This window comes from Plectropomus leopardus, chromosome 16 (genome assembly GCF_026936395.1).
Source record: "Plectropomus leopardus strain MGB_pleo_1.0 chromosome 16, ASM2693639v1, whole genome shotgun sequence".
Lineage (NCBI taxonomy): Eukaryota > Metazoa > Chordata > Actinopteri > Perciformes > Serranidae > Plectropomus > Plectropomus leopardus.
The window spans coordinates 10,845,209-10,873,155 of NC_142191.1; the positions used below are offsets into that span (position 1 = coordinate 10,845,209).

The following is a 27,947-nucleotide window of genomic DNA, read 5'->3' on the forward strand; positions in this document are numbered from 1 at the left end:
TTCAGTTAAGGTAAAAGGTTTAATGTTCCTTTGGTTCAAAACAGGAAAAAAGAAAGAGTGGTAAAAGAATCTCCAAAAATACAACACAAAAAATGGTGGCGGCTGGAGACAGGCTGACCACAATGAAGCCAGGGGCGAGTTGACACATCACAGGGAAGCACACTGGAGGCAGGAAATGAAAAGCAGTTTGTAAAAACTCAGAGAGGTACACTCTACGAAAAGACACAAAAAACGAGAGGTAAACAAGGGAGAAGAAAAACACCAAAAAAATTAAGTAGTAGATTCAACACAGGAACGACTGGAAGAACACAAAAGAAACTCTGATGAGCACTACCAAACAGGATGGCATTATTTAGCAGCGTTGTGAAGTGAAGACCAGGCTTATACGCAGAGCTTGCTTACTGACGGTGAGTTTCAGGTCTACATCGCTGCCAGCAGGAGAATGAAAAGTGGCTCAGCCACACCTCGAAGCCACACACACACTGAAAGTAAAAACAAAATGGGAGAGGGGAGAGTGGAGGACAACAAGGAAAAAACATCAATTCCATTGTCCAAAAAAACCCAAACCATGACTTTTCAGCTGTTTTTGGGACATGTCATATTTTGACATTTTTGCCATACTATAGCCTTGCCTTTTCGCTCATTTTTTCAACATGCATATTTATGGTGTTTTTGACCATTTTTTGCAACATTCTATGCTAGGATGTGTCTTTGCAAGTTATTTCATGTTGTTTTGTGGTGTTTTCAGCTGTTTTTGGGACATGTCATATTTTGACATTTTTGCCATACTATAGCCTTGCCTTTTTGGCCAAATTTTCAACATGCACATTTATGATGTTTTTGGCCATATTTGCAATATTCTATGCTATGGTGTGTCTTGGCACGCTATTTCATGCTGTTTTGAGGTGGTTTTAGCTGTTTTTGGGACATGTCATATTTTGACATTTTTGCCATACTATAGCCTTGCCTTTTTGGTCAAATTTTCAACATGCATATTTATGATATTTTGGGCTGTTTTTGCAATATTCTATGCTATGGCGTGTCTTTGCGCGCTATTTTATGCTGTTTTGAGGTGTTTTCAGCTGTTTTTGGGACATGTCATATTTTGACATTTTTGCCATACTATAGCCTTGCCTTTTCACATATTTTTTCAACAAGTATATTTATGGTGTTTTTTGGCCGTTTTTACAACATTCTAGGTTTTAGCGTTTCTTTGTGTGCTATTTTATGCTGTTTTGAGGTGTTCTCAGGTGTTTTTGGGACATGTCATATTTTGACATTTTTGCCATACTATAGCCTTGCCTTTTTGCTCCTGTTTTCCACATGCATATTTATGGTGTTTTTAGCCGTTTTTGCAACATTCTATGCTAGGATGTGTCTTTGCAAGTTATTTTATGCTGTTTTGAGGTGTTTTTAGCTGTTTTTGGGACATGTCATATTTTGACATTTTTTCCATACTATAGCCTTGCCTTTTTGGTCAAATTTTCAACATGCATATTTATGATGTTTTTGGCTGTTTTTGCAACATTCTATGCTATGGCGTGTCTTTGCGCGCTATTTTATTCTGTTTTGAGGCGTTTCCAGCTGTTTTTGGGACATGTCATATTTTGACATTTTTGCCATACTATAGCCTTACCTTTTTGGTCAAATTTTCAACATGCATATTTATGATGTTTTTGGCTGTTTTTGCAACATTCTATGTTTTGGCGTGTCTTTGCGCGCTATTTTATTCTGTTTTGAGGCGTTTCCAGCTGTTTTTGGGACATGTCATATTTTGACATTTTTGCCATACTATAGCCTTGCCTTTTCTCTCATTTTTTCATTATGCGTATTTATGGTGTTTTTAGCCGTTTTTGAGACATTCTTTGTTATGGCGTGTCTAGGCACGCTATTTCATGTTGTTTTGTGGTGTTTTCAGCTGTTTTTGGGACATGTCATATTTTGACATTTTTTCCATACTATAGCCTTGCCTTTTTGGTCAAATTTTCAACATGCATATTTATGATGTTTTTGGCTGTTTTTGCAACATTCTATGCTATGGCGTGTCTAGGCACGCTATTTTATACTGTTTTGAGGTGGTTTCAGCTGTTTTTGGGACATGTCATATTTTGACATTTTTGCCATACTATAGCCTTGCCTTTTCGCTCATTTTTTCAACATGCATATTTATGGTGTTTTTGACCATTTTTTGCAACATTCTATGCTAGGATGTGTCTTTGCAAGTTATTTTATGCTGTTTTGAGGTGTTTTTAGCTGTTTTTGGGACATGTCATATTTTGACATTTTTTTCCATACTATAGCCTTGCCTTTTTGGTCAAATTTTCAACATGCATATTTATGATGTTTTTGGCTGTTTTTGCAACATTCTATGCTATGGCGTGTCTAGGCACGCTATTTTATACTGTTTTGAGGTGGTTTCAGCTGTTTTTGGGACATGTCATATTTTGACATTTTTGCCATACTATAGCCTTACCTTTTTGGTCAAATTTTCAACATGCATATTTATGATGTTTTTGGCTGTTTTTGCAACATTCTATGTTTTGGCGTGTCTTTGCGCGCTATTTTATTCTGTTTTGAGGCGTTTCCAGCTGTTTTTGGGACATGTCATATTTTGACATTTTTGCCATACTATAGCCTTGCCTTTTCTCTCATTTTTTCATTATGCGTATTTATGGTGTTTTTAGCCGTTTTTTGAGACATTCTTTGTTATGGCGTGTCTTAGCACGCTATTTCATGTTGTTTTGTGGTGTTTTCAGCTGTTTTTGGGACATGTCATATTTTGACATTTTTGCCATACTATAGCCTTGCTTTTTTGGTCAAATTTTCAACATGCATATTTATGATGTTTTTGGCTGTTTTTGCAACATTCTATGCTATGGCGTGTCTAGGCACGCTATTTTATACTGTTTTGAGGTGGTTTCAGCTGTTTTTGGGACATGTCATATTTTGACATTTTTGCCATACTATAGCCTTACCTTTTTGGTCAAATTTTTCAACATGCATATTCATGCATTTCAACATGCATATTTATGATGTTTTTGGCTGTTTTTGCAACATTCTATGTTATGGCGTGTCTTTGCGCGCTATTTTATGCTGTTTTGAGGCGTTTCCAGCTGTTTTTGGGACTTGTCATATTTTGATATTTTTGCCATACTATAGCCTTACCTTTTTGGTCAAATTTTTCAACATGCATATTCATGCATTTCAACATGCATATTTATGATGTTTTTGGCTGTTTTTGCAACATTCTATGTTATGGCGTGTCTTTGCGCGCTATTTTATGCTGTTTTGAGGCGTTTCCAGCTGTTTTTGGGACTTGTCATATTTTGATATTCTTGCCATACTATAGCCTTGCTTTTTCGCTCATTTTTTCAACATGCGTATTTATAGTGTTTTTGGCTGTTTTTGCAACATTCTATGCTATGGCGTGTCTAGGCACGCTATTTCATACTGTTTCGAGGTGTTTTCAGCTGTTTTTGGGACATGTCATATTTTGGCATTTTTGCCATACTATAGCCTTGCCTTTTCTCTCATTTTTTCATTATGCGTATTGATGGTGTTTTTGACCATTTTTTGCAACATTCTATGCTAGGATGTGTCTTTGCAAGTTATTTTATGCTGTTTTGAGGTGTTTTTAGCTGTTTTTGGGACATGTCATATTTTGACATTTTTTTCCATACTATAGCCTTGCCTTTTTGGTCAAATTTTCAACATGCATATTTATGATGTTTTTGGCTGTTTTTGCAACATTCTATGCTATGGCGTGTCTAGGCACGCTATTTTATACTGTTTTGAGGTGGTTTCAGCTGTTTTTGGGACATGTCATATTTTGACATTTTTGCCATACTATAGCCTTACCTTTTTGGTCAAATTTTCAACATGCATATTTATGATGTTTTTGGCTGTTTTTGCAACATTCTATGTTATGGCGTGTCTTTGCGCGCTATTTTATGCTGTTTCGAGGTGTTTTCAGCTGTTTTTGGGACATGTCATATTTTGGCATTTTTGCCATACTATAGCCTTGCCTTTTCTCTCATTTTTTCATTATGCGTATTGATGGTGTTTTTGGCCGTTTTTGAGACATTCTATGCTATGGCGTGTCTTTGCGCGCTATTTTATGCTGTTTTGTGGTGTTTTCAGCTGTTTTTGGGACATGTCATATTTTGACATTTTTGCCATACTATAGCCTTGCCTTTTCGCTCATTTTTTCAACATGCATATTTATGGTGTTTTTGACCGTTTTTGCAACATTCTATGTTATGGCGTGTCTTTGCACGCTATTTTATGCTGTTTTTAGGTGTTTCTAGCTGTTTTTGGGACATGTCATATTTTGACATTTTTGCCATACTATAGCCTTGCTTTTTGCTCATTTTTTCAACATGCATAATTATGATGTTTTTGGCTGTTTTTGCAACATTCTATGCTATGGCGTGTATTTGCACGCTATTTTATGCTGTTCTGACGTGTTTCCAGCTGTTTTTGGGACATGTCATATTTTGACATTTTTGCCATACTATAGCCTTGCCTTTTCGCTCATTTTTTCAACATGCGTATTTATGGTGTTTTGGGCCGTTTTTGAGACATTCTATGCTATGGCGTGTCTTTGCGCGCTATTTTATGCTATTTTTTAGGTGTTTTTAGCTGTTTTGGGGACATGTCATATTTTGACATTTTTGCCATACTATAGCCTTGCCTTTTCACATATTTTTTCAACAAGTATATTTATGGGGTTTTTTGGCCGTTTTTGCAACATTCTATGTTTTAGCGTTTCTTTGTGTGCTATTTTATGCTGTTTTGAGGTGTTTTCAGCTGTTTTTGGGACATGTCATATGTTGACATTTTTGCCATACTATAGCCTTGCTTTTTATCCCTGTTTTCAACATGCATATTCATGGTGTTTTTGACCGTTTCTGCATCATTCTATGTTATACCGTGTCTTGGCACGCTATTTTATGCTGTTTTGAGGTGTTTTCAGCTGTTTTTGGGACATGTCATATATTGACATTTTTGCCATACTATAGCCTTGCTTTTTACTTCTGTTTTCAACATGCATATTCATAGTGTTTTTGACCGTTTCTGCATCATTCTATGTTATACCGTGTCTTGGCACGCTATTTTATGCTGTTTTGAGGTGTTTCCAGCTGTTTTTGGGACATGTCATATTTTGACATTTTTGCCATACTATAGCCTTGCCTTTTTGCTCATGTTTTCAACATGCATATTTATGATGTTTTTGGCTGTTTTTGCAACATTCTATGCTATGGCGTGTCTTTGCGCGTTATTTTATGCTATTTTTAGGTAATTTAGCTGTTTTTGGGACATGTCATATTTTGACATTTTTGTCATACTATAGCCTTGCCTTTTTGCTCATTTTTTCAATATGCGTATTTATGGTGTTTTTGGCTGTTTTTGCACAATTCTTCGCTAAGGCGTGTCTTTGCGCGCTATTTTATGCTATTTTTAGGTGTTTCTAGCTGTTTTTGGGACATGTCATATTTTGACATTTTTGCCATACTATAGCCTTGCCTTTTTGCTCATGTTTTCAACATGCACATTTACGATGTTTTTGGCTGTTTTTGCAACATTCTATGCTATGGCGTGTCTTTGCGCGCTATTTTATGCTATTTTTAGGTAATTTAGCTGTTTTTGGGACATGTCATATTTTGACATTTTTGTCATACTATAGCCTTGCCTTTTCGCTCATTTTTTCAATATGCGTATTTATGATGTTTTTGGCTGTTTTTGCACAATTCTTCGCTATGGCGTGTCTTTGCACGCTATTTTATGCTATTTTTAGGTGTTTCTAGCTGTTTTTGGGACATGTCATATTTTGACATTTTTGCCATACTATAGCCTTGCCTTTTTGCTCATGTTTTCAACATGCACATTTATGATGTTTTTGGCTGTTTTTGCAACATTCTATGCTGTGGCGTGTATTTGCACACCATTTTATGTTGTTCTGAGGTGTTTCCAGCTGTTTTTGTGACATGTCATATTTATACATTTTTGCCATACTATAGCCTTGCCCTTTCACTCATTTTTTCAACATGCGTATTTATGATGTTTTTTGGCTGTTTTTGCAACATTCTATGCTATGGCGTGTCTTTGCGCGCTATTTTATGCTATTTTTAGGTGTTTCTAGCTGTTTTTGGGACATGTCATATTTTGACATTTTTGCCATACTATAGCCTTGCCTTTTTGCTCATGTTTTCAACATGCACATTTATGATGTTTTTAGCCGTTTTTGCAACATTCTATGCTATGGCGTGTATTTGCACGTTATTTTGTGCTATTTTTAGGTGTTTTCAGCTGTTTTTGGGACATGTCATATTTTGACATTTTTGCCTTTTCGCTCATTTTTTCAACATGCATATTTATGATGTTTTTGGCTGTTTTTGCAACATTCTATGTTATGGCGTGTCTTTTCGCGCTATTTTATGCTGTTTTGAGGTGTTTTCAGCTGTTATTGGGACATGTCATATTTTGACATTTTTGCCATACTATGGCCTTGCCTTTTCGCTCATTTTTTCAACATGCATATTTATGTTGTTTTTGGTTGTTGTTTCAAAATTCTATGCTACAGCATGTCTTAGCACACTATTTTATGCTGTTTTGAGGTGTTTTCAGCCGTTTTGGGGACACGTCATATTTTGACATTCTCGCCATACTTATTTTTGCCGCATGCTTTTTTGGGTCATTTTTTCCCCATGCCATGTTATGTTGGGTTTTTTTTTTTTTTTTTTGCTGTTTTTTATACATTGTATTCTATGGCATATGTTAGCAGGCCATTCTATGCTGTTTTGAAGTGTTTTCAGCTATTTTTGGGACATGTCATATCTCGACATTTTTGCCATATCTTGCCCAGGGAGACCTGGAGAGGAGGGCCCAGCCACAGAGGTAACATTTTTCGATATACTTTAGTATGACATTTTCTGTGTTTTTTTCAACATGCTATATTATGATGTGTCTCGACATGCTACACTATGTGGTTAGGTGTTTTTTCAACATGCCATATATTGACATTTTTTTTACATACTTGATGTTTTCTGACATTTTTTCAATATGCTATAGTATGATGTTTTTGGCCATTTTTTAACCATTCAATATTATGACGTGTCTCAACGTGCTATACTATGTGGTTTCCACCTGTTTTGTGGAAATCTTACATTTTGACATTTTTCAACATACAATACTATGTCGTTTTTGGTCATTTTTTGGACATGCTATATATGATGTTTTTTAGCTATATTTTCAAAATGTTATATTTTGACATTTTTTTAATTCACTACACAGTAAAATTGGCATTGTTAATGTAAACTTAAAGAGTCAATTTTAACACTAATTTATCAAAAACACCCTTAATGTTTAGTTTACAAATAAAAAACATGTTTGTATTTTGTGAGATTTTGTGATGCCAGTGATGATAGCTGCCTTATCACATGCTAAAAGTGACACTTCACTTTACATTAAAACGTTGAGGGGAAAATACATTGTCCTTAAAAGACATGATACATTTAAAATTACCAATCTTTTCTCAGATTGAAACGTGTATTTAAATTGCATTTTACAGGATATACAAATCAAAGGATAATTCCAGCCATTTGTAACCTTAAACAAAGTTAAAACCTACCAATCTATTCTAACCAAGTGGGCCACTGAGTGAGCTGTGATTTGAGCTTTCAATTTTTCACAAATTAGCTGGTATTCTATTCCATCAGTGTTTAAAATAGAATTTTAAAGGAGAGTTTTTCAACCTAATCTATCCACATCAGGGATACAGTGTGAAAATAGCTGAAGTTGCTTGTGATGTTCAGTATTACGGCTGCACAGTGAGGTGCCCAAGAGAGACAGAGAACATCAACAACAACTGCAGACAACAACTGTTACCTGGATAACACATACTGCACATACTACAAGTTTTGCCTCAGACTGTGCAACTCCTTCTAAAATGTCATGCATGATATCAACAGAAAAATTATCAGCCGTGTTAAAATACTGCAGGGAGTTTAGTTAACATGAACTCTTCACGCCGTACACATGAGGTAGTTGTGGATTTGTTTGTATAGTATGGCATTGTTGTGCTTGCATGTCTTTTGTTCTTAATATCATATACAGCTACATCTGCAGTTTCTAATTCATGCTCAATTTGTTCGGCATGTTTTGTGTTTAAATGTTCCCTGAAGCCTAAAAATGTACCAAAAACATGACAACATCCTGACAGAGCACATTTCAGGTGAAGAGATCTACCAGGACAGAAACCATGAATCAATCGCATATGCCTCTCAAGCATGTTGGTACTCACCAGACAACTCAAACAAAAAAGCAAATCAGCCCCATAGTATCAAAAAAGACTGGATGTAATGGGAAAATCCCTACCGATAAACAAAAAACACAAACAATACCATGGCCTTGATAGGTTAGCAGAAAATATTATGCCCACCCCGTATTTCAGTGTATGCAATGTAGCAGTCTGAAGATGAAGCAGAATTAAGGTGTATGTTGTGGAGCATCTGACTGTAACTTTTGCCATAAAGTGTGCTTTAAAGAGCTCATCAAAAGTTCCAAGAGAACTAGTTGAGTTGCATAGTATGACCTGCTTATCCAGAACGATGACGAACTCATGAATGGTACTCCTCTTCATCCCCATGGCCAGTAGATAGGGTTGAGTGGTGCTGTTGGTGGCATCAATATGTTCTTCGATGTTTGTTCCACTCTGAGGATAAAAGAATGAGAGAAAGTTAGCAAGAAAGACATACTACTGTATGACTTTTTGGGGATATTTTGGATGACATACTACTGTATGATGGTTTAGTGATATTTTGGACAACATACTATACTATGGATGTCAATCTGTACTCTGATGTTTTTATGAAATTTTGAACAACGTACCGTAGTATGACATTTTCTGACGTTTTCAATCAAATATTATTACGACCTATTAGAATACATACTATACTTGATATAATTAGATTTTATAATTGATATTTTGAATAACAAATTATATTATGGTATTTTTAAGTGATTCTGAAAATCAAACAATATTATGATGCCCAACTTTAACTGCCTCAATTTGTCTGCAATGTCACAATCAGTGTCTAAACTGTATAATTCTACTGCCAAATTATATTTTACGGCATAAATAAAATAAAACACTTCCGGTCAGACTCGAACCAGCGTCCTCTCGCTTACTGGCTAAAAGGTTAGTCCACTAGGGCAACACTCCGATTAAAAAAATGCTTTTACTTTAGCATATTGGAGGCAGTGAGGTCTGAGGAAAGCTTGATCAATATATTTGTCAGGTCAATAATCAATGAAGTTTTTCCAGGGCAAAATTCAGTATCGGCAGCGACGTCTGTCAAAAGTCGACTGATATATGAGTCCGGCCGATATTCCTTGATTTCGACAGACGCATTTGCCAATACTGTTTTTACCTGTTTTGGGACCACTTCACCTCATTTATGGGCCAAAATGACATATTACGCAACTTTAACTGCCTTAATTTGTCTGCAATGTCACAATCAGTGTCTAAACTGTATAATTCTGGACTGTTTCGGCCCGGGTGGCTAGAGGGCTCGGCATCTTGGTGCGGGCACTCCTGTCCGCCCGGGTTGGGATGGTCTCTGTGGCAGCGCCCCGGCGGTGCTGGACCGTGACCTCTCTCAGTGAGGTTGGCCCCCAAAGGTAGCTTCTCCCTCGCCTCAGGTCTCAGTGCCTAGCCATGTCTCTTTAGTAACAATTGGTGTGTGTTGGTGTATGTGTGCGTGTGTGTGGGTGGTAAGGGTGGATGTTCGGGTGCCTTTGCGAATATGTGTGGGAATATCTACATGATTGTGTGTGTGTTGTTGCGTACGTCTAGGTGGGGGTGGGAGGGTCAGGCTGTCTGTATTTTTCTTGATTTTCATTAATGTTTTTCATTTCTGTTATTGTTTTTAATCTCTGTGAGGCACTTTGTGTTACTCTTTGTATGAAAAGTGCCATACAAATAAAGATTTGATTGATTGATTGAATTCTACCACCAAATTATATTTTACAGCATAAATAAAATCAAACACTTCCGGTCAGACTTGAACCGGCGTCCTCTCGCTTACCGGCTAAAGATTAGTCCACTAGGCCAACACTCTTATTACAGAATATATTTACTTTAGCGTATTTGAAAGCAGTGAGGTCCGAGGAAAGCTTGATCAATATATTTGTCAGGTCAATAATCAATGAAGCTTTTCCAGGGCAAAATTCAGTATCCACAGCGACGTCTGTCAAAAGTCGACTGATATATGAGTCTGGCCGATATTCCTTGATTTCGACAGACGCATCTGCCGATACTGCTTTTACCTGTTTTGAGACCACTTCACCTCATTTATTGGCCAAAATGACATATTACGCAACTGTAAGTGCCCTAATTTGTCTGCAATGTCACAATCGGTGTCTAAACTGCATAATTCTACTGCCAAATTATATTTTACGGCATAAATAAAATAAAACACTTCCGGTCAGACTCGAACCAGAGTTCTCTCGCTTACCAGCCAAATAAATAGCCCACAAGGCCAAAGCTCTTGTTACAATCTAATCACTACTTTTGCATATTTGATGGCAGTGAGGTCCGAGGAAATCTTGATTAATATATTTGTCAGACCGATAATCAACTAAGTTTTTTCCAGGGCAAAATTTTGTATCGGCAGTGACGTTTGTTTAAAATCGACTTATATATGAGTCCGGCCGATATGCCTTGATTTCGACAGACGCATCTGCTGATACTGCTTTTACCTGTTTTGAGACTACCTCATTTATGGGTCAAAACGACATATTTCACATCTTTAAATGCCTTAATTTGTCTGCAATGTCACAATCAATGTCTACACTGTGTAATTCTACTGCCAAATCACATTTTACAGCAAAAATAAAATAAAACACTTCTGGCTGGATTCAAACCGGTGTCCTCTTGCTTACCAGCCTAATGAATAACCCACAAGGCCAAAGCTCTTTTTGAATTTAGTGTCTACTTTTATATATTTGATGGCAGTGAGGTCCGAGGAAATCTCAATTGATATATTTGTCAGGTCAGTAATCAACTCAGTTTTTCTAGGGCAAAACTAAGTATCAGCAGCGATGTCTGTCGAAAGTCGACTGATATATGACTCCGGCCGATATTCTTTGATTTCGACAGACGCATCTGCCAATACTGCTTTTACCTGTTTTGAGATCACTTCATCTCATTTATGGGCCAAAATGACATATATAACGCAATTTTAAGTGCCCTAATTTGTCTGCAATGTCACAATCGGTGTCTTAACTGTATAATTCTACTGCCAAATCATATTTTACTGCATAAATAAAACAAACACTTCCACGGAAATTCGAACTGGTGTCTACACACTTACCAACCAAATAATCAGTCCACAAGGCCACGGTTCTTGCTACCAATATCAGCTACTTTGCATATTTGAAGGTAGTGAGGTCAAAGGAAAGTTTAACTGATATATTTGTCAAGCCGTTAATCAACAAAGTTTTTCCAGGGCAAAACTCTACAGCCAAAATATAATTTGGCTGTAGATTCATACACTGTAGCCACTTGTGATATTGCAGACGAATTAAGGCACATAAAGTTGAATGATGTGTTGTTTTGGCCAATAAATGAGGTAATGTGGTCCTGAAACATGTAAAACCAGTATCAGCAGATGCGTCTATCAAAATCAAGGAAGGAATATCTGTCCAGAAATTCGAAAAGTAAAATCTAAGGTAATTTAGAAACTGTGATGTAATAGCATACTTTGTCCATTAGAGAGCCTGACATGAGAGACTGACATGTTTTAATATACAAGAATATGGTATTTTGTTTGTTTGTGACACAGGTGTGAACTTATCTTGTATATGTACAGTTTTGCCAGTTCTGGCATTATCCCATTAAAATACAGCCATGGCTTTTGCACGATTACAGGACTGTGTTGCATGTGGGGCTCGAATCGCCAGTATAGGTGACCACAATTGACACGTCTTACACCCTCAGCTACAGTTCACAAGTTCAGTAATCAAGAAAAGCAAAATGTTTTGAGGCAAGATTGATTTGTAAAACTTCCGAATTACTAAGCATCGATCTATCCCACTGAGCTAAATCTCCTGCCACCAATACTGTCGACGTTTTCTTTCAAATTCTCGTTTAGACAGCGCAAATTAAGAACTTGGAACAATTTATTGGGAGGTATGGGAGTGAATCGACTTCACTACATTAATACATCCATGGACTCAAAATGCAACCGGTGGAGTATGGAGCAAAAACGCAGCGGAGCCTTAACGCAAGGCACATGCAAGCGGTGGAGATACTGGGTCATGATCTCATTGTCGACAGGCAAGCAAATTGTTCCTCAAATGGGAAATGTGATTAGCAAAACCTAATATGACCTGTTTCAAAAGTAAATGGTGAAAACGCCATCAGTTTCTAAATAATAATAATAATAGCAATAATAATAATAATAATAAAATAATACTATTCCTCCAATCAATAGTTCATTCATTCATCATCATTACCTCTATAATATTATACTGTTGCACTAATGTTTGAGTTGGTGAGATGAATTTAATCCTCAAATCTTCTGGAAAAGCAGAGAGTTTTTTTTTGGGAGGGGGGGTTCTGAGGAAGCACCTGCTTGCTGGCACAGAGTTATTTCCACGGTAAACACTGGAAGAGTGAGGAACGTCATCCGGAGCACAATAATTAGGGGCTTTCCCGCAGCAATGTTTACCTCAGAGCAACTAGTTTCTGGAGCAGCTGCACAGAGTTGCTCCCAAATGCACTAGTACTGATCCCAACTGCAGATGTGTCTTTTAAACAAAAAGCGTGACAGGTACTGGGAAAAAATCAGTTTCTGGTTCTTAAATTCTCATAAGTGATACATTGTTTTACTGTATGTAGCGAAGATAAGAAACACAAATGTATAAAGGAATAAATAAATTTAGCAAATTAAAGCTGGAATGCATAACTTTTATCTCCCCCTGTCGGCTTTAAGAGTAATTAAATTAACATTTTAGACAAAAGCTTATGATGTATGCCTGCAGGTGAGTCTGCTGCAACTCTCATCTCTTTAAGAGTGCTCTCTTCAAGTCTTTTTATGACTTCATTCCTTCCTCTTATCACTAAGGTTCTTACTTTATCTGGATTATCCACTACAGGAGCTTTTCTTGGACATTTGGAATTGTCTTCCTTAGCTTTTGCTATACTTCTAAGCCTAAAGTGACTGTTACATTGTACAACTTTTAAAATGTGAAGCCTATACACTAAATAAAACATGATTTAACATTTTGTCAACTAAAATGTGCATCATACAACTAACATTATGGCCTGGAGCATTTTCTGCTAAATTCTGCCGGACCTCAATAGCTCTGGCTACTGTCATGTCTAACTAGCTAAGCAAGCTATGGATTCCAAATGTAAAAAAGGAAAAGTCTCGGATTTGCTTGCTTTCCCCACTAACGCTGCAAAGTTAAAGTTCCAGATAATTATTGATGGGTTCAGCGATGGGTGTTAGTTTGTTGTGACCATTTCAACAGATGTCACTGCTGCTAGTAAAAAACAAATGTAAATCAATTGCAGCCTATAATGTGTCTAGAGATTTGACTCAGTGGGTTATGAAGAGAGTTAGTATACTTGAGGTTGCAGGTTTGGTTCTTATTTGGGATCAGCCCAGCCCAGTCAAAAAATATAAATAAGCTCTATTTGGATGCTTTTTAATGCACTCTGGCACCTTACTAGCATCAAAAGCACAAAAAAAACTCACTATGAAAAAAATGGTTGGCGGGCCCCCCAACACACTGTTGTCAGGGTCACAAGTTGATTATCACTGCCTTACAGGTGTTGAGTACCAATACCCAGCCCTATATATAATTTATAATAAGTATGTATACATGCACTAAAATACCTTTAAATATGCAGGAAGCACTGGCATTACAATAAACCGCCCAATATAACTACAGTACAGTTTCACCACTGTGGTTGATGTCTGCAGACTAAAGGAGGAAAAGCAGAAGGAAAAGTGAAGCTCCCAAAACTCATGAACATCCTAGAGGAAAAGCAGAATTGCTTTATGAATACATGGGGGAGTTTAATTGTTCCTTGTTTAATGACAATCACTTTGTCTTTTTGAGGCAAATGCAGGAGCAAGACCTTCTCTCACTCCATGTGTGACAGAGGACAGAAATGGTTCCCACACAGACAGGAAGTCCAAGAGGGGCCTCTTGTGATGTAGAGAGGGATCAAAATTGAGGAAAGTGTGTCCCTGTTCGTGTGTGTGTGTGTGTTTGTGTGCGTGTGTGTGTGTGTGTGTCTGTGAATAAATCAAAGCTGTGATAAACACTGACTGACTGAGCACTTATTATGCATATTCTGGCAAATGCTACATCAATAATCTTAATTAACTCTTAATTTTCTATAATCAATGTACAGTTTGACCACACACACATTCTCAAAACACATCAATCTGAAACATGCATATAAGCACATATTTTCAGTCACATGCAGTGCACACTCACACTGATGAAAGCGTTCATTGGCAGCATGTATGCTTTTGGCCCGGACCGCTTTAGCAAAGGAGACCCACGCTCCCTTTCTTTCCCACCGTTGTTCAGGTTATCCTGTGGGGCCACTTATGACCCTTCTGCAGGCAGGATGCAATGTCTGGGGACCCCAGCAGGGCTGTACACAAGCATCCGCCAAGCCCTGGGAAGAAAACAAGGACTGATGGAAAACCAGAAGAAGAGAGCATAAAGAGAAACAGCAGTTAGTAACCAGGACGCACTCAATAACACTCACCATGCACCTGCAGCCTGTGTGTGTGTGTGTGTGTGTGTGTGTGTGTGTGTGCGTGTGTGCGTGTGCGCACGCGCGTACGTGCAGTGAATTAAGGTTGTTCCTTCAGAGAACTACAGCACAGCAAAGTCCCTACTCACAGCACAGGTGGTCCAAACAAAAACCTGTGAAGTGTTGCCCAGAGAGCAATATCCCCACGATGCATGTTGTATAAAGCCCCCCATAGGAAACAAACACTTCCGGTGCTGCAAGATTTATTGTTCCCCGCACTTATAGGTTACAACATACTCTGACTGATATCTTCCTCACAAGGTTCTTTGATTCGCCCTTAATAACATTTAACAGTCATTTAGCATGCAACCCAGAAACAAAAGGGTCATAATTACTGCTAGATAACTCAAGGACATATTGTTTTGTGTTTATTGTTCCCATTGCTGAAGACGAGGGGTGAATTCCCTCTTCAGCGCATTGTGTGGTGAGAATAGGAAAGACCTGGTTAACTGTGCTGTTTGGTGTGAAAACCCAAAGCATTGTTATACTTTGATGGACTGACCGCACATCAGCTTGCGATTTTTTTTCCCCTCCAGTGTGTCTGACTTTTTGTTTGCATTCACATCCGCAAACCATCCTGTGCACCAGATTCAGATATACAAGCATTATGCAATAAAAATCCCCAAAGTCCAACACTCTTTTGACTCCTTTCCACATAGGAGGTCAATGTAATGGTTGTCTATTAATAGAAATGGCATGAATGTAGGGAAAAGCAAGAAAAGTGTTTTGAAATGGATCTACTATTAGAGAGCCAGGGTTTAAAACATGACTTTCTACACCCTCTAGTGTCATCACTGGGGAGCATCAACAAGCAGATGACCTTTACAATAAACTTCAGCCGCGTGTGAATACTGAATACTCAGTATGTTAACTTTGAATACATTTTACAATTCTAATCCAGGAAAGGGTTTGTTGATTGTTTATTGCTTATTTATTTCCACATAAATAAAAAAAAGAATACTTCACCCAAAAATGATCATTAGTACACCAATGACTCATCTTATTGATTTAGTGGAAAGCATAGTTTTACTTACCTGCCTCCACAATGAACAAAGAATTCAAAAATTCTTGCTGAATTAAAGTAATAGGGGTCTGCATTTAACAGCAGCAACACAATATCAAAACATCTGTTTACAAACTCACAAACAAAGGTCAAAAGTGTCAATGCCATCACAAAAATGTCGAGGAAACTTAAAACATTCCCAATAAATTAAAGGCATCTAACAACAGCAATATCATATCAAAAAATCAACTTACAAATTCTTACACAAGTTGTGCAGTATGGTTCAAGTCTCTTTTATCGGGTTGTATGCTCAGTACTTCCCTGACAGAAACTCATCTGGGGGCATGCAAGAAAAACAAAGTGTTCTTCATGAACCTATGAGTCATTTAAGGGGTGAAGTAAACTTTTGAAGATGTCTTTGTCTTATAATAGCTGTCCTCTAAAAATAAATGAGATGCTTTTAATTTTAAAAAACATCAGTTTGAGTGTGTGTTAAATTCCATTTTCTAGTCAGCGGGCAACGAAGGTAAAAGGAGGGCTGCAATGACACTTTCATCTTAAAAAATAACCAAAACCTAAAATATGTTTAAGGTGGACAAGATGAAAAAGGGGCACAATATGATTAACTGACACTGCAAACAACACACAGCACTTATCATGTTAATACGTCTTGACATAAAAAGCTGCACAATTTAAAGACTGTGCCAACTTGTTATCATTGTATAATCAATACTTTTTAAAAGAAAAAATTCAATATGACCTTTACCTTATTCTTTCCAATCTTTCCATGAGCGTGTGCAGATTCTCCACCACTCAAGACCAGTCCACCGGTCCATCTTGTGGCAAGAACGTGAACTGCTTTACAGAAGTACAGCGAACATGTATTACCGTTTACCCAGAACAGAGGCAAACAACACAGTGACTTAAACCACCAGAGGAACTGAGAAATATGTCATGGAAACAACACATTCTCCTTTACATATAGTACCCAGCACTCAGCCACTCCTTAACTAAACATGTATCATCAAGACAGACACATACAACAGTACTACCCTTTATATTCAAACTGCAGATCTCATTTGATATGCACGGATGACGAGAAAACAGTTCCTTATTAACACAAATTATTACGTTTTGAACTGTCTGTATAAGTGAACTTCCCTCTCTTTGTAATTTGAGCTTGGTTGTGCCATTTGTAAGTCTAAAAATTACACATACTGTGATTGGTTTTCATCCACTTCATTCAATAACCAGCTGAAGGTTTAAACAAAGTAAACTGATCAAAGCTTAAGGTGAAGTGATCTTTGTGCTGTTTAGTTCAATGATCTGCAGCAGAGGCAACGGAAAAGGGAATTACTGGACAAACATAAATAGACAAACTGCTATCTACTTATGGTAAACTCAGTGAAGTCCCTCAGGGGAGGCCTTGGTCGTCACCGTGTCAGAGAAAAAGAAGGGAGAGAGAGAGAGCGACGAAGTAAGAGAGAGAGAGAGTCTTGGGCAAGTGAAAGTGACACACTGACGTGCAGCTAGTTTTCAATAAGGAAATTGAAGACATTTTGCATCTGGAGTACTTCTGAAGACACAAGCCGGGGGCCAAGTTCAAGGTATTTATCTGCAATATGTTAATTTTACACTACAGACTTCAAACAGAAGTGAAAGGTAATATTATGATAGTAAAATGAACAATCAAAAACTTGTATGAAACTTAGAATTAAAAAGAGTGAACGTAATAAAATGTTAGAATGTTTTAAATTGGGAAAAAATTGAAATACTTGAACATTTGAACATGAATAGACGCTTACCGCTTTGTTGTAAAGTCACAAAGTAAGTTGGAATCATAACAGTGTGACATTTGAAGCAAACATTTGGAGACAAAATGTGTTAATTTAGTGTTAATCTCACAAGTGGTTACCAACTATCATGTCATTGTACGTGACAATATAATTAGGCTAAAAAGAATACAATTCCTAGATTATGTGTAAAAGGCGCGCTAAAATTATTCATGAGGTATGAAAAAAGGTGGCGAAGGTCAGTGAATATAAAGCTAATTGGCCTTTAAATTACCACATGAAAACAGATATGACATATTAAGCTACACTTAGATACAAAAAATAAAATATCGCTTATATAGATTATCGAAACTTTGTTGCTAATCAGCACAGTTTTAATTACATGTAACTGGGTATGTGTAGGCGATAAAAGCTCTAACACTGTCAGCATGACAGTTATTTTTTAAAGGTTTTATGTGTGATTTTATGGCATTATTTATATATTTTTTGCAACATTACGGCTACAGTGCTGACACAAACTTGCATCAGCAAAAGTCATTCAATAAACAGCAAGAAAAATAATGTGTGCCTATAGAACGAAGTTAAAGCCACCTACACTCTGAGATTTTGGTTGTGTATGACTTAGTTACTATACAAGTGTTACAACTTGCCAGTTTGCATGTATAAGCATGAACTTTAACATCTGTGACAAACTAATATAATATACTTAATATACACAAATTATTAAACTGTAAGTATTGGGACTTAAACTGACTCTGACTATTTGGTTTAGTTTTTGGAACTCTTTGTAAAACTCATCATTCATCTGAATGTCAAAAACTTCCTCTTAAAAACAATTTAAAAATAGCAATAATATGTGCACCAAATAAGAACATGATGTTTTCACATTGACGTAAGAGTTCCCTGTAAACGTTTGCATCTTCTTCTGATTGTATATTTTTAGCACTTCATTTTTTTTCTTTTGTTTTTATCTTTGATATCAAATTTAGCTGTATCATAAACTGTAAATGCAAATGCTTTCATATAAAGATGAAAACATGTTTTCCACTTCCTCTAAAGAGAAGCCAGTCATTTTGAGCACACTTGTAACCAAGACATACAACTAAAAAGAGACTCTCCACTGATGATTTAGCTAATTTTGATTAAATTTAAATCCTTTTTTTTAGTTTTGGGGATGAACTCACACACTGGACCCTGCAGTAGGAGGAGTGGAGACTGAAAACATCTTCAGTAAAGCTCATCTGCTTTATCAGGTAAGAGCAAAAAGTACGCGCTGTAACTATTTTGGCAGGAACTGGTGATTTTTGATCATGAAAAGTGAACTGCACGGCATCATGCAGCATTGTACGGTAACTATTATGCTGAGCAAATCTTGTCATTAATACGCAGAATAACTGAAAAAGATTGTCATTATATATGCAGGATGGGCTGCACTTGCAGTGACCAGAAACAAGTAGAGGATAAGAAATTCTTCAAAGGAAAACACAACTCTCGGGACTCTGACTTGTCAAATCACATAGTAAGTAGACCAGCTTTACTTACTTTATATTAACTAAGTACAGTAATTTACATTGATTTTAAATACATTTAGTTAAATCACTTTAACTTATTTATTTTACATTTTGAATTTTAAAGATGTTTTTTTCTTCTTTAGGCACGAAGTGGAAACACATATGTGGATAATGGTAATCACTGAACACCGCACATTTCACAAACTTTCGACTATATATGAATTATGTTTAAGGCAGTCGATTATCGCTGTGCAGAGAAACATTAGTAGCAGTGAGAGGAGGCTACATTTAGCGATCAAAATCTTTGTTGTGTTTCCTCTGTTCTCTTCTGGGAAAAAGATGAGATTGTTAACAAAATAGAGCCGTTTTCATGTCACAGAGACAGTGTATGAGCTATGTTGTGCTTATGCTAAGATCTATCTATGTAGGGATCATTTCCATTATGTTTTCAGACACTTAAATAGTGGCAAAACCACACACTTTTACTTGATGTAAATTGAGGGTGCGAATATGCTCTAAGTGGTTACGTTGCACTGGACTGATATCAAAAATTGTTCTTGGACACAAAAAAACATGGAGAAAACAGGATCCAGGTTGAAAAATACCAAACTTGCCCTCTAACTTTTTTTTTCCAGAGTAGCAGCCAAACATAACAACAAAAATTTGATATTCACAATCAATAATTAAAAGTGATATTTTAGCTGATCACTTCTTTTGAAATGACAGTTTGCTCTACTTGTCTTTAGATGAAGTTGTGTTTGTGGCTCAACATGACTTCAAAGGGACTAACGACAGCGATCTACCTTTCAAAAAGGGAGACAAACTTAAGATTTTACAAGAGTGAGTAGCCTCATCCTATTATCACTGTAGTATGTATTCAACAGTAGTGAAACCAATGATTTCTTACCTGAAGAAATGTAAATGTTCTGTTATGTTTGTAGAAACGGAGACTGGTGGGTTGCTAAATCGGTGGTGACTGGACAGGAGGGCTTCATACCATGCAATTATGTAGTCAGAGCAGATACACTGGAGGTGGAAAAGTAAGAGACAATTTAATGCATGTTGTCAAAATCTACATTTTGCTGCCTTTTAAATAAATGTTTTTAAATACTTACATAAAGTGTGTTTTGTGGTGTTTTCTGTCTTCTACAGATGGTTTTTCAAGGACATCGGCAGGAGAGAGACTGAGCGACTGCTTTTAGCTCCTGGAAATAAGCCAGGTGCTTTTCTAGTTCGAGAAAGCGAGACCTGTAAAGGTGACTAACTGTCTCTGTTTGAGGTCACACTACACATTTGTGGCACATTCAGAAATGTGAATATATTGCATTTCAAAACCACTGAAGTGTTGAACTGAACTGTAACTATGCGATCTATTTGTTTTCCCCTTAGGGTCCTTCTCTCTGTCAATCAGAGATGAAGCACCAGAACACGGAGATGTGGTAAAACACTACAAGATCCGCTGTCTGGACAAAGGTGGCTACTACATCTCCCCCTCCAACACGTTCCCAACCCTGCAGGAACTGGTTAAATATTATACTCGTAAGTAATGAACAGAACACATTTTAACAAGCCAAAAAATCTTTTTTTTTTTTTTTTTTTAGAGTTATATCATTTTTAAGGTGTGTGTATAAGTTTTAAAATGTTTCCTCATTAGTAATTGAGAATCATATATTATGTGTTGATTTGGATTCAAATTAGGTTCACTGCTGTAAATTATAAGACATCTGCATTGACTTCAAATTGAAGGGGGAAGTTAGACCCTTGTGATGCACTGTGCATTTCCTGTATGAGAGGAGTGATAGTCTTTCCACTCCTGCGTGACTAAACCACAAGATAAGAGGGCCAAATCTCTAGTATGGTTGCCAGTGAACAGCAGCTCATGAGAAAGAAGCGCATACGAACATGCTTTCAAGATTAATTGAGGAAACAAAAGCTCATTAAACTGTTTCAGCGACTAAATTTAGCACAACGCTATAAAAGGAATAATAAATGTTTAGAACATCCATGTTTCATGTTTGGGTGCAGGTACAGCTGATGGTTTGTGTCAGCGGCTGTATGCACCATGTAAGGCTAAAGCACCCATGCAGCCGTGGGCGCAAGACGAATGGGAGATTCCCAGAGAGACCCTGAAAATGGTGAAGAAATTGGGGGCCGGGCAGTTCGGAGAAGTGTGGATGGGTGAGAGAAAGCTGACAATTTATCGTGTCACTGGCAGCATTTCATAAGCCAAGATAGAAGAGTACAGTGAGGTAAATGCCTTGTTTAAATTCCTGCTGCAGGTTATTATAAGAACTCCCTGAAAGTTGCTATCAAGACCTTAAAGGAGGGAACGATGGAGCCTGAGGCGTTCCTGCAGGAGGCCAACCTGATGAAGCAGCTGCAGCATGAACGTCTGGTGCGCCTCCATGCCGTGGTCACAAGGGAGCCAATTCTTATTGTCACTGAGTTCATGATCAACGGTAAGACAAAGAGTAAAACAGGAGATTTTTAATGATTAAAGGGATAGCTTGGATATACTCTTTCTTAAATCTTTTTTTAATGATTTCATACCTGTATTGCGGACATTGAGCAAAGGCATATCTGAGATGGCAGAATAAACTGATCTCTGACCGACATGCAAGACGTCCAACAAGAAGAACATGCATCAAATTAATTCTGTTAACTTCTGCTGGCTACAGGCTTAAGTAGATTAAATTGCAAAAAAATAAAATATATAAAAAGGGAAAATAACAGAATTAAATAATTCGTAAAAAAAAAAAAATTTAAGACTTGTACAGCACTTTCTAAAGTACTCACAGACACTTCAAATATAAAACAATACAAATACAAAATAAAGAATACAAACTACAGAAAGACAGAAGAAGTAGGGTCATATGAGGTACTCATCTCTAGTCAGTGTGTGTCCTACAGAAGACACCAGTTGACACTGCCCCCAATTAGAGAAGCAGACAGGAAGACCACAACAGAAACTAAGTAACGTAGCCTGCTACTATGGTTAGGGAGCAGCAGCAAAAACATATTTTTGCCATTAAAAAACATCTCTATCAGTTTAAGTGTACGCTATATTTAGAGTAACTTCACTTCTTAACTTTGCCATCAGACAGCGGTTTCAGATGGGGAACCGAAGCCGTTATGTTGCTTTTCGTCAAAGCCAGAGCTGCTGATCTGCCGCTACCTCTATCAGTTAGTCTGTTTGTGTTATTGTGGGAACTTCGGCGTTTAAAAGGGTTAGTTCAGAGTCACCAAAGTCACACAATGACACAAACAAACAGAATCGAGGCAGCTGTAGAACAGCAGCTCCTGTGAATAGTGAGCTAAGATAACTTTTTTTGTCAGTGGAGTTTGGTGGTTTTAATGAGAACATAGATGAGGAACTGAAGATGTTAATAGTTTCCCCGTTGGAACGGGCTATCTAACAGAAAGTTGAACTGGTGAAAATACTCTTAATAAAGTGTTTACAAAACTACGACTGAGTTTTAGGTGGGACTTGTTTTTTATGTTGCTTAACTATATTTTGCTGCTGACCCATCCAAAGCAGTACACTGAGATGCATTATTGTACAAATACCATAAACATGCTAGGGCCTCAAAGGGACATTTCAACACAATATAATAATAATAATTTCATGAATTTAGCATCTTTACAAATTTTTACAAAGTGCTCTAACAGAAAAAGCAAAGGCAGGAACTCAGGAACAAATAAACTAAAAATCAACAAACATGCCAAACAGAGGAAGGTCTATAAAAGTAAAACAAAAAGGCAAGAACAAATTACAAACACAAAAGGTCAACAAGATAAAGCAAATAAAGGGACTAAAAGTGATAAAACAGGCAAATGTCAGAGACAGTTAGAGTACTAAATAAATAAAGTTTTAGAAAATATAAGAATAAAAGCGATAAAAGACGATAAAAAAGAAATAATATACGAAGACAACATCACATCAGTGGGAATAAAACAAAGATGCAAAGATTAAAAAAAGATGAATGAGAGATAGAAGTAAATAAAGTAAAATATGAAAAAATGGTAAGTACAGGACATCAAAAGCATATGGAACAAGAGGGAGAGCAGCAAAATGTAAAGAGGAAGAGAGATACAAAATGAATAAATAAATAAATAAATGAAGGTGACATCATGTAAAAGCAAGTCTGTAACAGTGAGTTTTAAGAAGTTATTTAAAAGGTGTTGCTGATTCTGCGAGCCTTAGCTCCCCAGGCTGGTCATTCAGAAGTCATGGGGTGCTTACCTGTAGTGCTCTTTATCAGTCTGAACTGTTTTGGTGTGAGCTGCCGTAGAAAAGCATACATCTACTGACACTGCTGAGCTAACTGACTTACAACTCAGCCGTAGAGAGCACTAATAATGTATATATCTTACACCGTCAAGAAACTCTCGTCCATGAGTAGATGTATCCTTCCTTCTATGTAGGGATATATTTTGCAGGTGTGGTTCGATAATAGCATAACAGGAAGAATGAGAAATATGTATTTTGTGGATGAACTTCCCCAATGAGCGTACCCTTAACATTTATTATTATGCAACACTAAAATTAAAGCATCATCATACAGATCTGCTAGCTCCCAGTTTAAGATTTCACAATGTATTCTTGTGAACCCCGTTTGATTGAAAGACGCTTCCTTAGAAACAACTTTTTAAAAAGTCACTATGTTCTATTTATGGGTCATGATGATACAGTTTCGCTTCTCCTTCTGTCATTTACAGGATGTCTTCTGGACTTTCTGAAATCAGATGAAGGAAAAAAGCTAAAGCTAAATAAGCTGATAGACATGTCAGCGCAGGTGAGAAACTCATTGTAACTCGTTTTCAGTCTTATTGTGAATGTGAAGGATTATATCTTGTGTGTGACCTTGTTGTCACATTGCAAACTCTCACTTTACCGTGATGTAATGTAAGCTTTTACTTAGAAAATAGAATAATCCAAAAACTATTTTTCACTTTGCATAGAAGTGGATCAGTCTTTTTCTTTCTTAACATTTCTCTCACTGCTGCTGCTGTTGTTTACCACAACATGACATTTATTTTTTCTTTGATTTATGTATTCTCTGACAAAAACAAAAACACTAGCTTCCTTGCTGACCTCAAACTCTATTTATACACACAAGCTGCTCTAACATGTCTGTCTTAGTATGTGCTTTGAAACCAGCTATGCTGTGAAAACACGTGGAAACTGTCAGCAGTGGCTGTGTGGTTTGTGTGGTGGGGCTTTTGCTCGTCTGGCTTGAAAGCCTCGCCCCATGTCAATTATTAACATCCGGACAGGAAATCACGCTATTTTTTCCATTACAGTGAGCTCCCTCAGAACTCTTCTGTCCCTCCAAAAAAAAGCTTTTTGACTTCCTTAGTGTTGGCACATCCTGTTGAACCCACTTTGCTGCCATTATCAAACACAAGTATTTACACATGCTGTAGCAGTACAACTTTTCCGTACACACTGACCAAAGGAAACAGACACATGCAGTTTGTGTACAAACTCTCCGTGCATTCTATGAATTCAACGTGCTACAAAGCAGATCCTCCAGCTGCCTCATTTCAAATGAATGCTCTATTTTCTGAAATTACATTTGTTCTGATAACTTCCCTTTAAAAGCTTTTTCCAATTTGCCTGTCTTGCTTTTAATACAACAGATAGCTGAAGGTATGGCGTACATTGAGAACAAAAATTACATCCACCGAGACGTGCGTGCAGCCAACATTCTGGTCAATGAAACCCTGCACTGCAAGATAGCAGACTTTGGCCTTGCCAGGATCATCGAGTCAGAATACACAGCTCAAGAAGGTGCAGTATGTGCAGTGTTTCCCCATTTTGGATTAATAAATGCATCCAGGGCCGTAGCAAAAATTTTCAGGGGCTCAAGTCCCCCAATATATCCTCCATCCACCCAAAACAGTTAACACAAAAAGAGGGGTTTCTAAAGAAAAAAAAGTTCTTTTCACATTTTATGTAATGAGTTACCTGTTAAATTGTGCTTTCCTGTTAAGTTGCCCTTTCCAGGAAGGAAATTTGCCTTACCTTAGATAGCAAAGACATGACCTTCTCTATTCTCCCTCTGATTATCTTTTAGTCATTGTCTTTGTTGGTTGGACTGGTTAGGTTTAAGCATAAGGATTGAGACAGCATAAGAATGTCAGGGTAAGCCAATCAGAGTGAGGCGGAGTAGGACGGGTCATGCCTTCGCTGCCCTGTTAGAGCAAATTTGCATCAGGAGCATAAAGGTCTAAATTCAACATTCAATACAACATTCATTCATTTTTTGTCCAAGAGGACTTACTGTGAATGAATTCAAACCAAGCGGCAACCTCTGAGTATGGAAAATGAAGCCAACACATATGCAGTTCCTCTAATGGCCACTTGTAGCTAACTTCAAAAAAGCCTGATGCAAAAAACAGCTCAGTCTCTGTAATTTCAACAATCGTAACTGTATGTGAGGGGAATTTTTACACGACTCAGTCATTTGCAGTCATTTAAGGCCCAGTGTTATGTATATTTAAATACCTGATAATTTTTCACACTGTAAAATCCTCTGAGTCAAGTATTTGTTATCATTGCCAAAAAAGGATAAATATACCCAGACAGATCAAAGAGATTACCACCTCAATAAAATGGTATAATAACAGCTCTACCGCTAATCACAGCCCTATCATCTCACAGCACATCTGTCATATTGCCCCACATTTAAAGGAGCAAATGCGTGTTCACACTCATTCACACTCCTACATATTCTCTACAGTCATAACGCAGTAACAAAATTTCCACTGCTTTTTTCCACCCTCTTTCTGACAACTAGGTGCCAAATTTCCTATCAAATGGACGGCCCCAGAGGCCATCAATTTTGGCACATTCAGCATCAAATCTGATGTGTGGTCCTTTGGGATCCTCCTCACAGAGATAGTCACCTACGGAAGAATACCCTACCCAGGTACGAGAAGTGAGAAATAAATAAAAAAGAGAGAGACAAATGTGCTTAAACACAACTATGTGTCAATGGAATATTTCACCCAAGTGATCATTTTTATATTAATTAATCACACCGTGTTTCATTGTATTTGTGAAAAAAACTTCTTCTCGCATTTCTGTGGTAAACAAAGAATCCAAAAATTGAAAAAAAAACACACAAACAACAACTTGATGAATTGAAGTTATCGTCCATGTTTGTCATCCACTAAATTTACAGTGCATCAAAAAATCTGTTTCCAAACTCACACAACTTGTGTAGAGTAATCCTTGTCTCATTTATCCAGTCGTATGCTCAGTACTTCCCAAACAGACGTATAAATTAATTTATGCTCTCTTCCAAGCCAGACTGCACTGACAAAAGTTATTTTACCTCATTGAACATGAGGGCTGCTGATCTACTGCCGCCTCGATCAGTTATTTTGTTTGTGGGTTGTTTTTTTTTTTGTGACTTTGGTTAATCCAAGCTAAAACTTTAAAACAACAAAGTAACGCAATAACAAAAACTACATATTGAGGCAGTGGAAGACCAGCGGCTATTGTGTTCAGTGAGGTAAAATTACCGCTTTTGTCAACAGAATCTGACTTTGAACAGAGTAGATAAGTTTCTTTTAAATTTCACTCCTCTGTATGTAATGGCCGCCTGTTTGGGAATTAATTACCAACAACTGGATGAATGAAACTTGGATTTTACTGCACGGGTTGCATTGCATTCATCCATACCATTGTGAATGCAAGTTCACAAATTCAACAGAGCACAGTGTGAGTAATTGATTCACAAATGGTCATCTGGGGGATAAAATATTCTTTTAATGTATTGCTAAGAAATTTATGCAAATGAGGCATAGTACTGCATAGTACTTTGCAGCTAAGTAAAGTGCTCAGTATGATAATATACTGATATAAAAATATAAAAAAATATATTTTAAAAACTCATATTGGCTGCATTTCTTTGTATCAGGAATGACCAACCCTGAGGTGATCAGGAGCTTGGACAAGTCGTACAGGATGCCGTGTCCGGACGGCTGCCCTGCAGAACTCTATGACATTATGAAGATGTGCTGGAGGCAGAAGCCTGAGGACCGTCCGACTTTTGAATTTCTGCAGAACACTCTCAACGACTTTTTTGTCGCCACAGAGGGACAATATGAGATGCAGCCATGATAACAAAGAAGGCTTTGATAACCCGAAGACAGCAAAATGTCCTAAAGAGAGACGTGACACTTGAATGGATAAAGGCTGACGACCAAACCAAACATCTTATCTTACTAACTGATGCAAATTATTATTATTTTTTTAATTTCAAAAGGACACCTTTTAAAGTTGACTATCTGAGTGGATAAAAGTTTCTTCTGCAGCTTAGAGTGTCTGAAGCATGAAAACATGCAGAAATGAAAATGCAAAGTTCATTAGACTGACTGTACTGCCATTGATGGCTCACATTCTTGATAATAGCCATGGAATATAGAGCCATAATTGGGACTGAACAAAGGGGGAAAGAGGAAATATGTATATACCAATACAGTACATGCAAAATATAAAAAGGCCTTTAGACCTGAGGAAGTTGGCACGGGTTAAATTACAGATAAGTCATTTGCATGGTACAGATACCGGTAACCTGAGATTACATGCACAATACTTTGCACTTTTTTTAAAAAAAAGAATTCAGTTATTCAGCAGATCTTTCAAAAAGAAAGGGGCTTTTTCGAAGAGAATTTATACTTTCATACATATTTTTGTAAATAAAAATATTTACATTATTTAAAACTTTGGTTTGTTCTTGTATTCCACTCAAGGATATTCAAAAAGAGTGCCATAAACATTC

At 37.2% G+C, this 27,947-nt stretch overlaps 2 protein-coding genes across 6 annotated transcripts; one reads left to right on the forward strand and one right to left on the reverse strand.

Moving 5' to 3' along the window:
• Nucleotides 1-20,197, reverse strand: LOC148186836 (uncharacterized). Of its 5 annotated transcripts, none has more exons than XM_088089525.1 (6): nt 20,060-20,197; nt 16,615-16,703; nt 14,518-14,722; nt 8,594-8,713; nt 403-482; nt 1-212 (listed from the first exon to the last, which is right to left on the reverse strand). In XM_088089525.1, exons 3-6 carry the CDS (start codon nt 14,542-14,544, stop codon nt 20-22), a joined length of 420 nt encoding a protein of 139 aa, XP_087945651.1. In that variant the 5' UTR covers nt 14,545-14,722; nt 16,615-16,703; nt 20,060-20,197; the 3' UTR covers nt 1-19. The 5 variants fall into 5 exon arrangements, 2 of the variants coding, with proteins under 2 accessions (XP_087945651.1, XP_087945652.1); XM_088089526.1 differs by having other exon boundaries at nt 16,615-16,706; nt 20,060-20,178; XR_015779168.1 differs by lacking the exon at nt 20,060-20,197 and having other exon boundaries at nt 1-162; nt 16,615-16,939.
• On the forward strand, nt 17,319-27,889 carry blk (BLK proto-oncogene, Src family tyrosine kinase). The gene is made up of 14 exons (XM_042503166.2): nt 17,319-17,455; nt 18,808-18,894; nt 19,064-19,160; nt 19,296-19,326; nt 19,899-19,992; nt 20,094-20,192; nt 20,305-20,408; nt 20,542-20,691; nt 21,178-21,330; nt 21,432-21,611; nt 23,872-23,948; nt 24,796-24,946; nt 25,956-26,087; nt 27,084-27,889. Exons 3-14 carry the CDS (start codon nt 19,065-19,067, stop codon nt 27,284-27,286), a joined length of 1,470 nt encoding a protein of 489 aa, XP_042359100.1. The 5' UTR covers nt 17,319-17,455; nt 18,808-18,894; nt 19,064; the 3' UTR covers nt 27,287-27,889.
• The last annotated feature ends 58 nt before the right edge of the window (nt 27,890-27,947 follow it).

Bases quoted from the DNA above. Each gene is read 5' to 3' on its own strand.
- blk (XM_042503166.2), top strand. From the start codon at position 19,065: ATGGGCTGCACTTGCAGTGACCAGAAACAAGTAGAGGATAAGAAATTC. The intron at 20,409-20,541 runs GTGACTAACTGT...TTTTCCCCTTAG, and splicing joins AGAAAGCGAGACCTGTAAAG to GGTCCTTCTCTCTGTCAATC. The intron at 23,949-24,795 runs GTGAGAAACTCA...TTAATACAACAG, and splicing joins TGATAGACATGTCAGCGCAG to ATAGCTGAAGGTATGGCGTA.
- LOC148186836 (XM_088089525.1), bottom strand. From the start codon at position 14,544: ATGCTGCCAATGAACGCTTTCATCAGT. The intron at 8,714-14,517 runs GTGAGTGTGCAC...TTTTATCCTCAG, and splicing joins CAATGAACGCTTTCATCAGT to AGTGGAACAAACATCGAAGA. The intron at 213-402 runs GTAAGCAAGCTC...GTCTTTTCGTAG, and splicing joins AGACCTGAAACTCACCGTCA to AGTGTACCTCTCTGAGTTTT.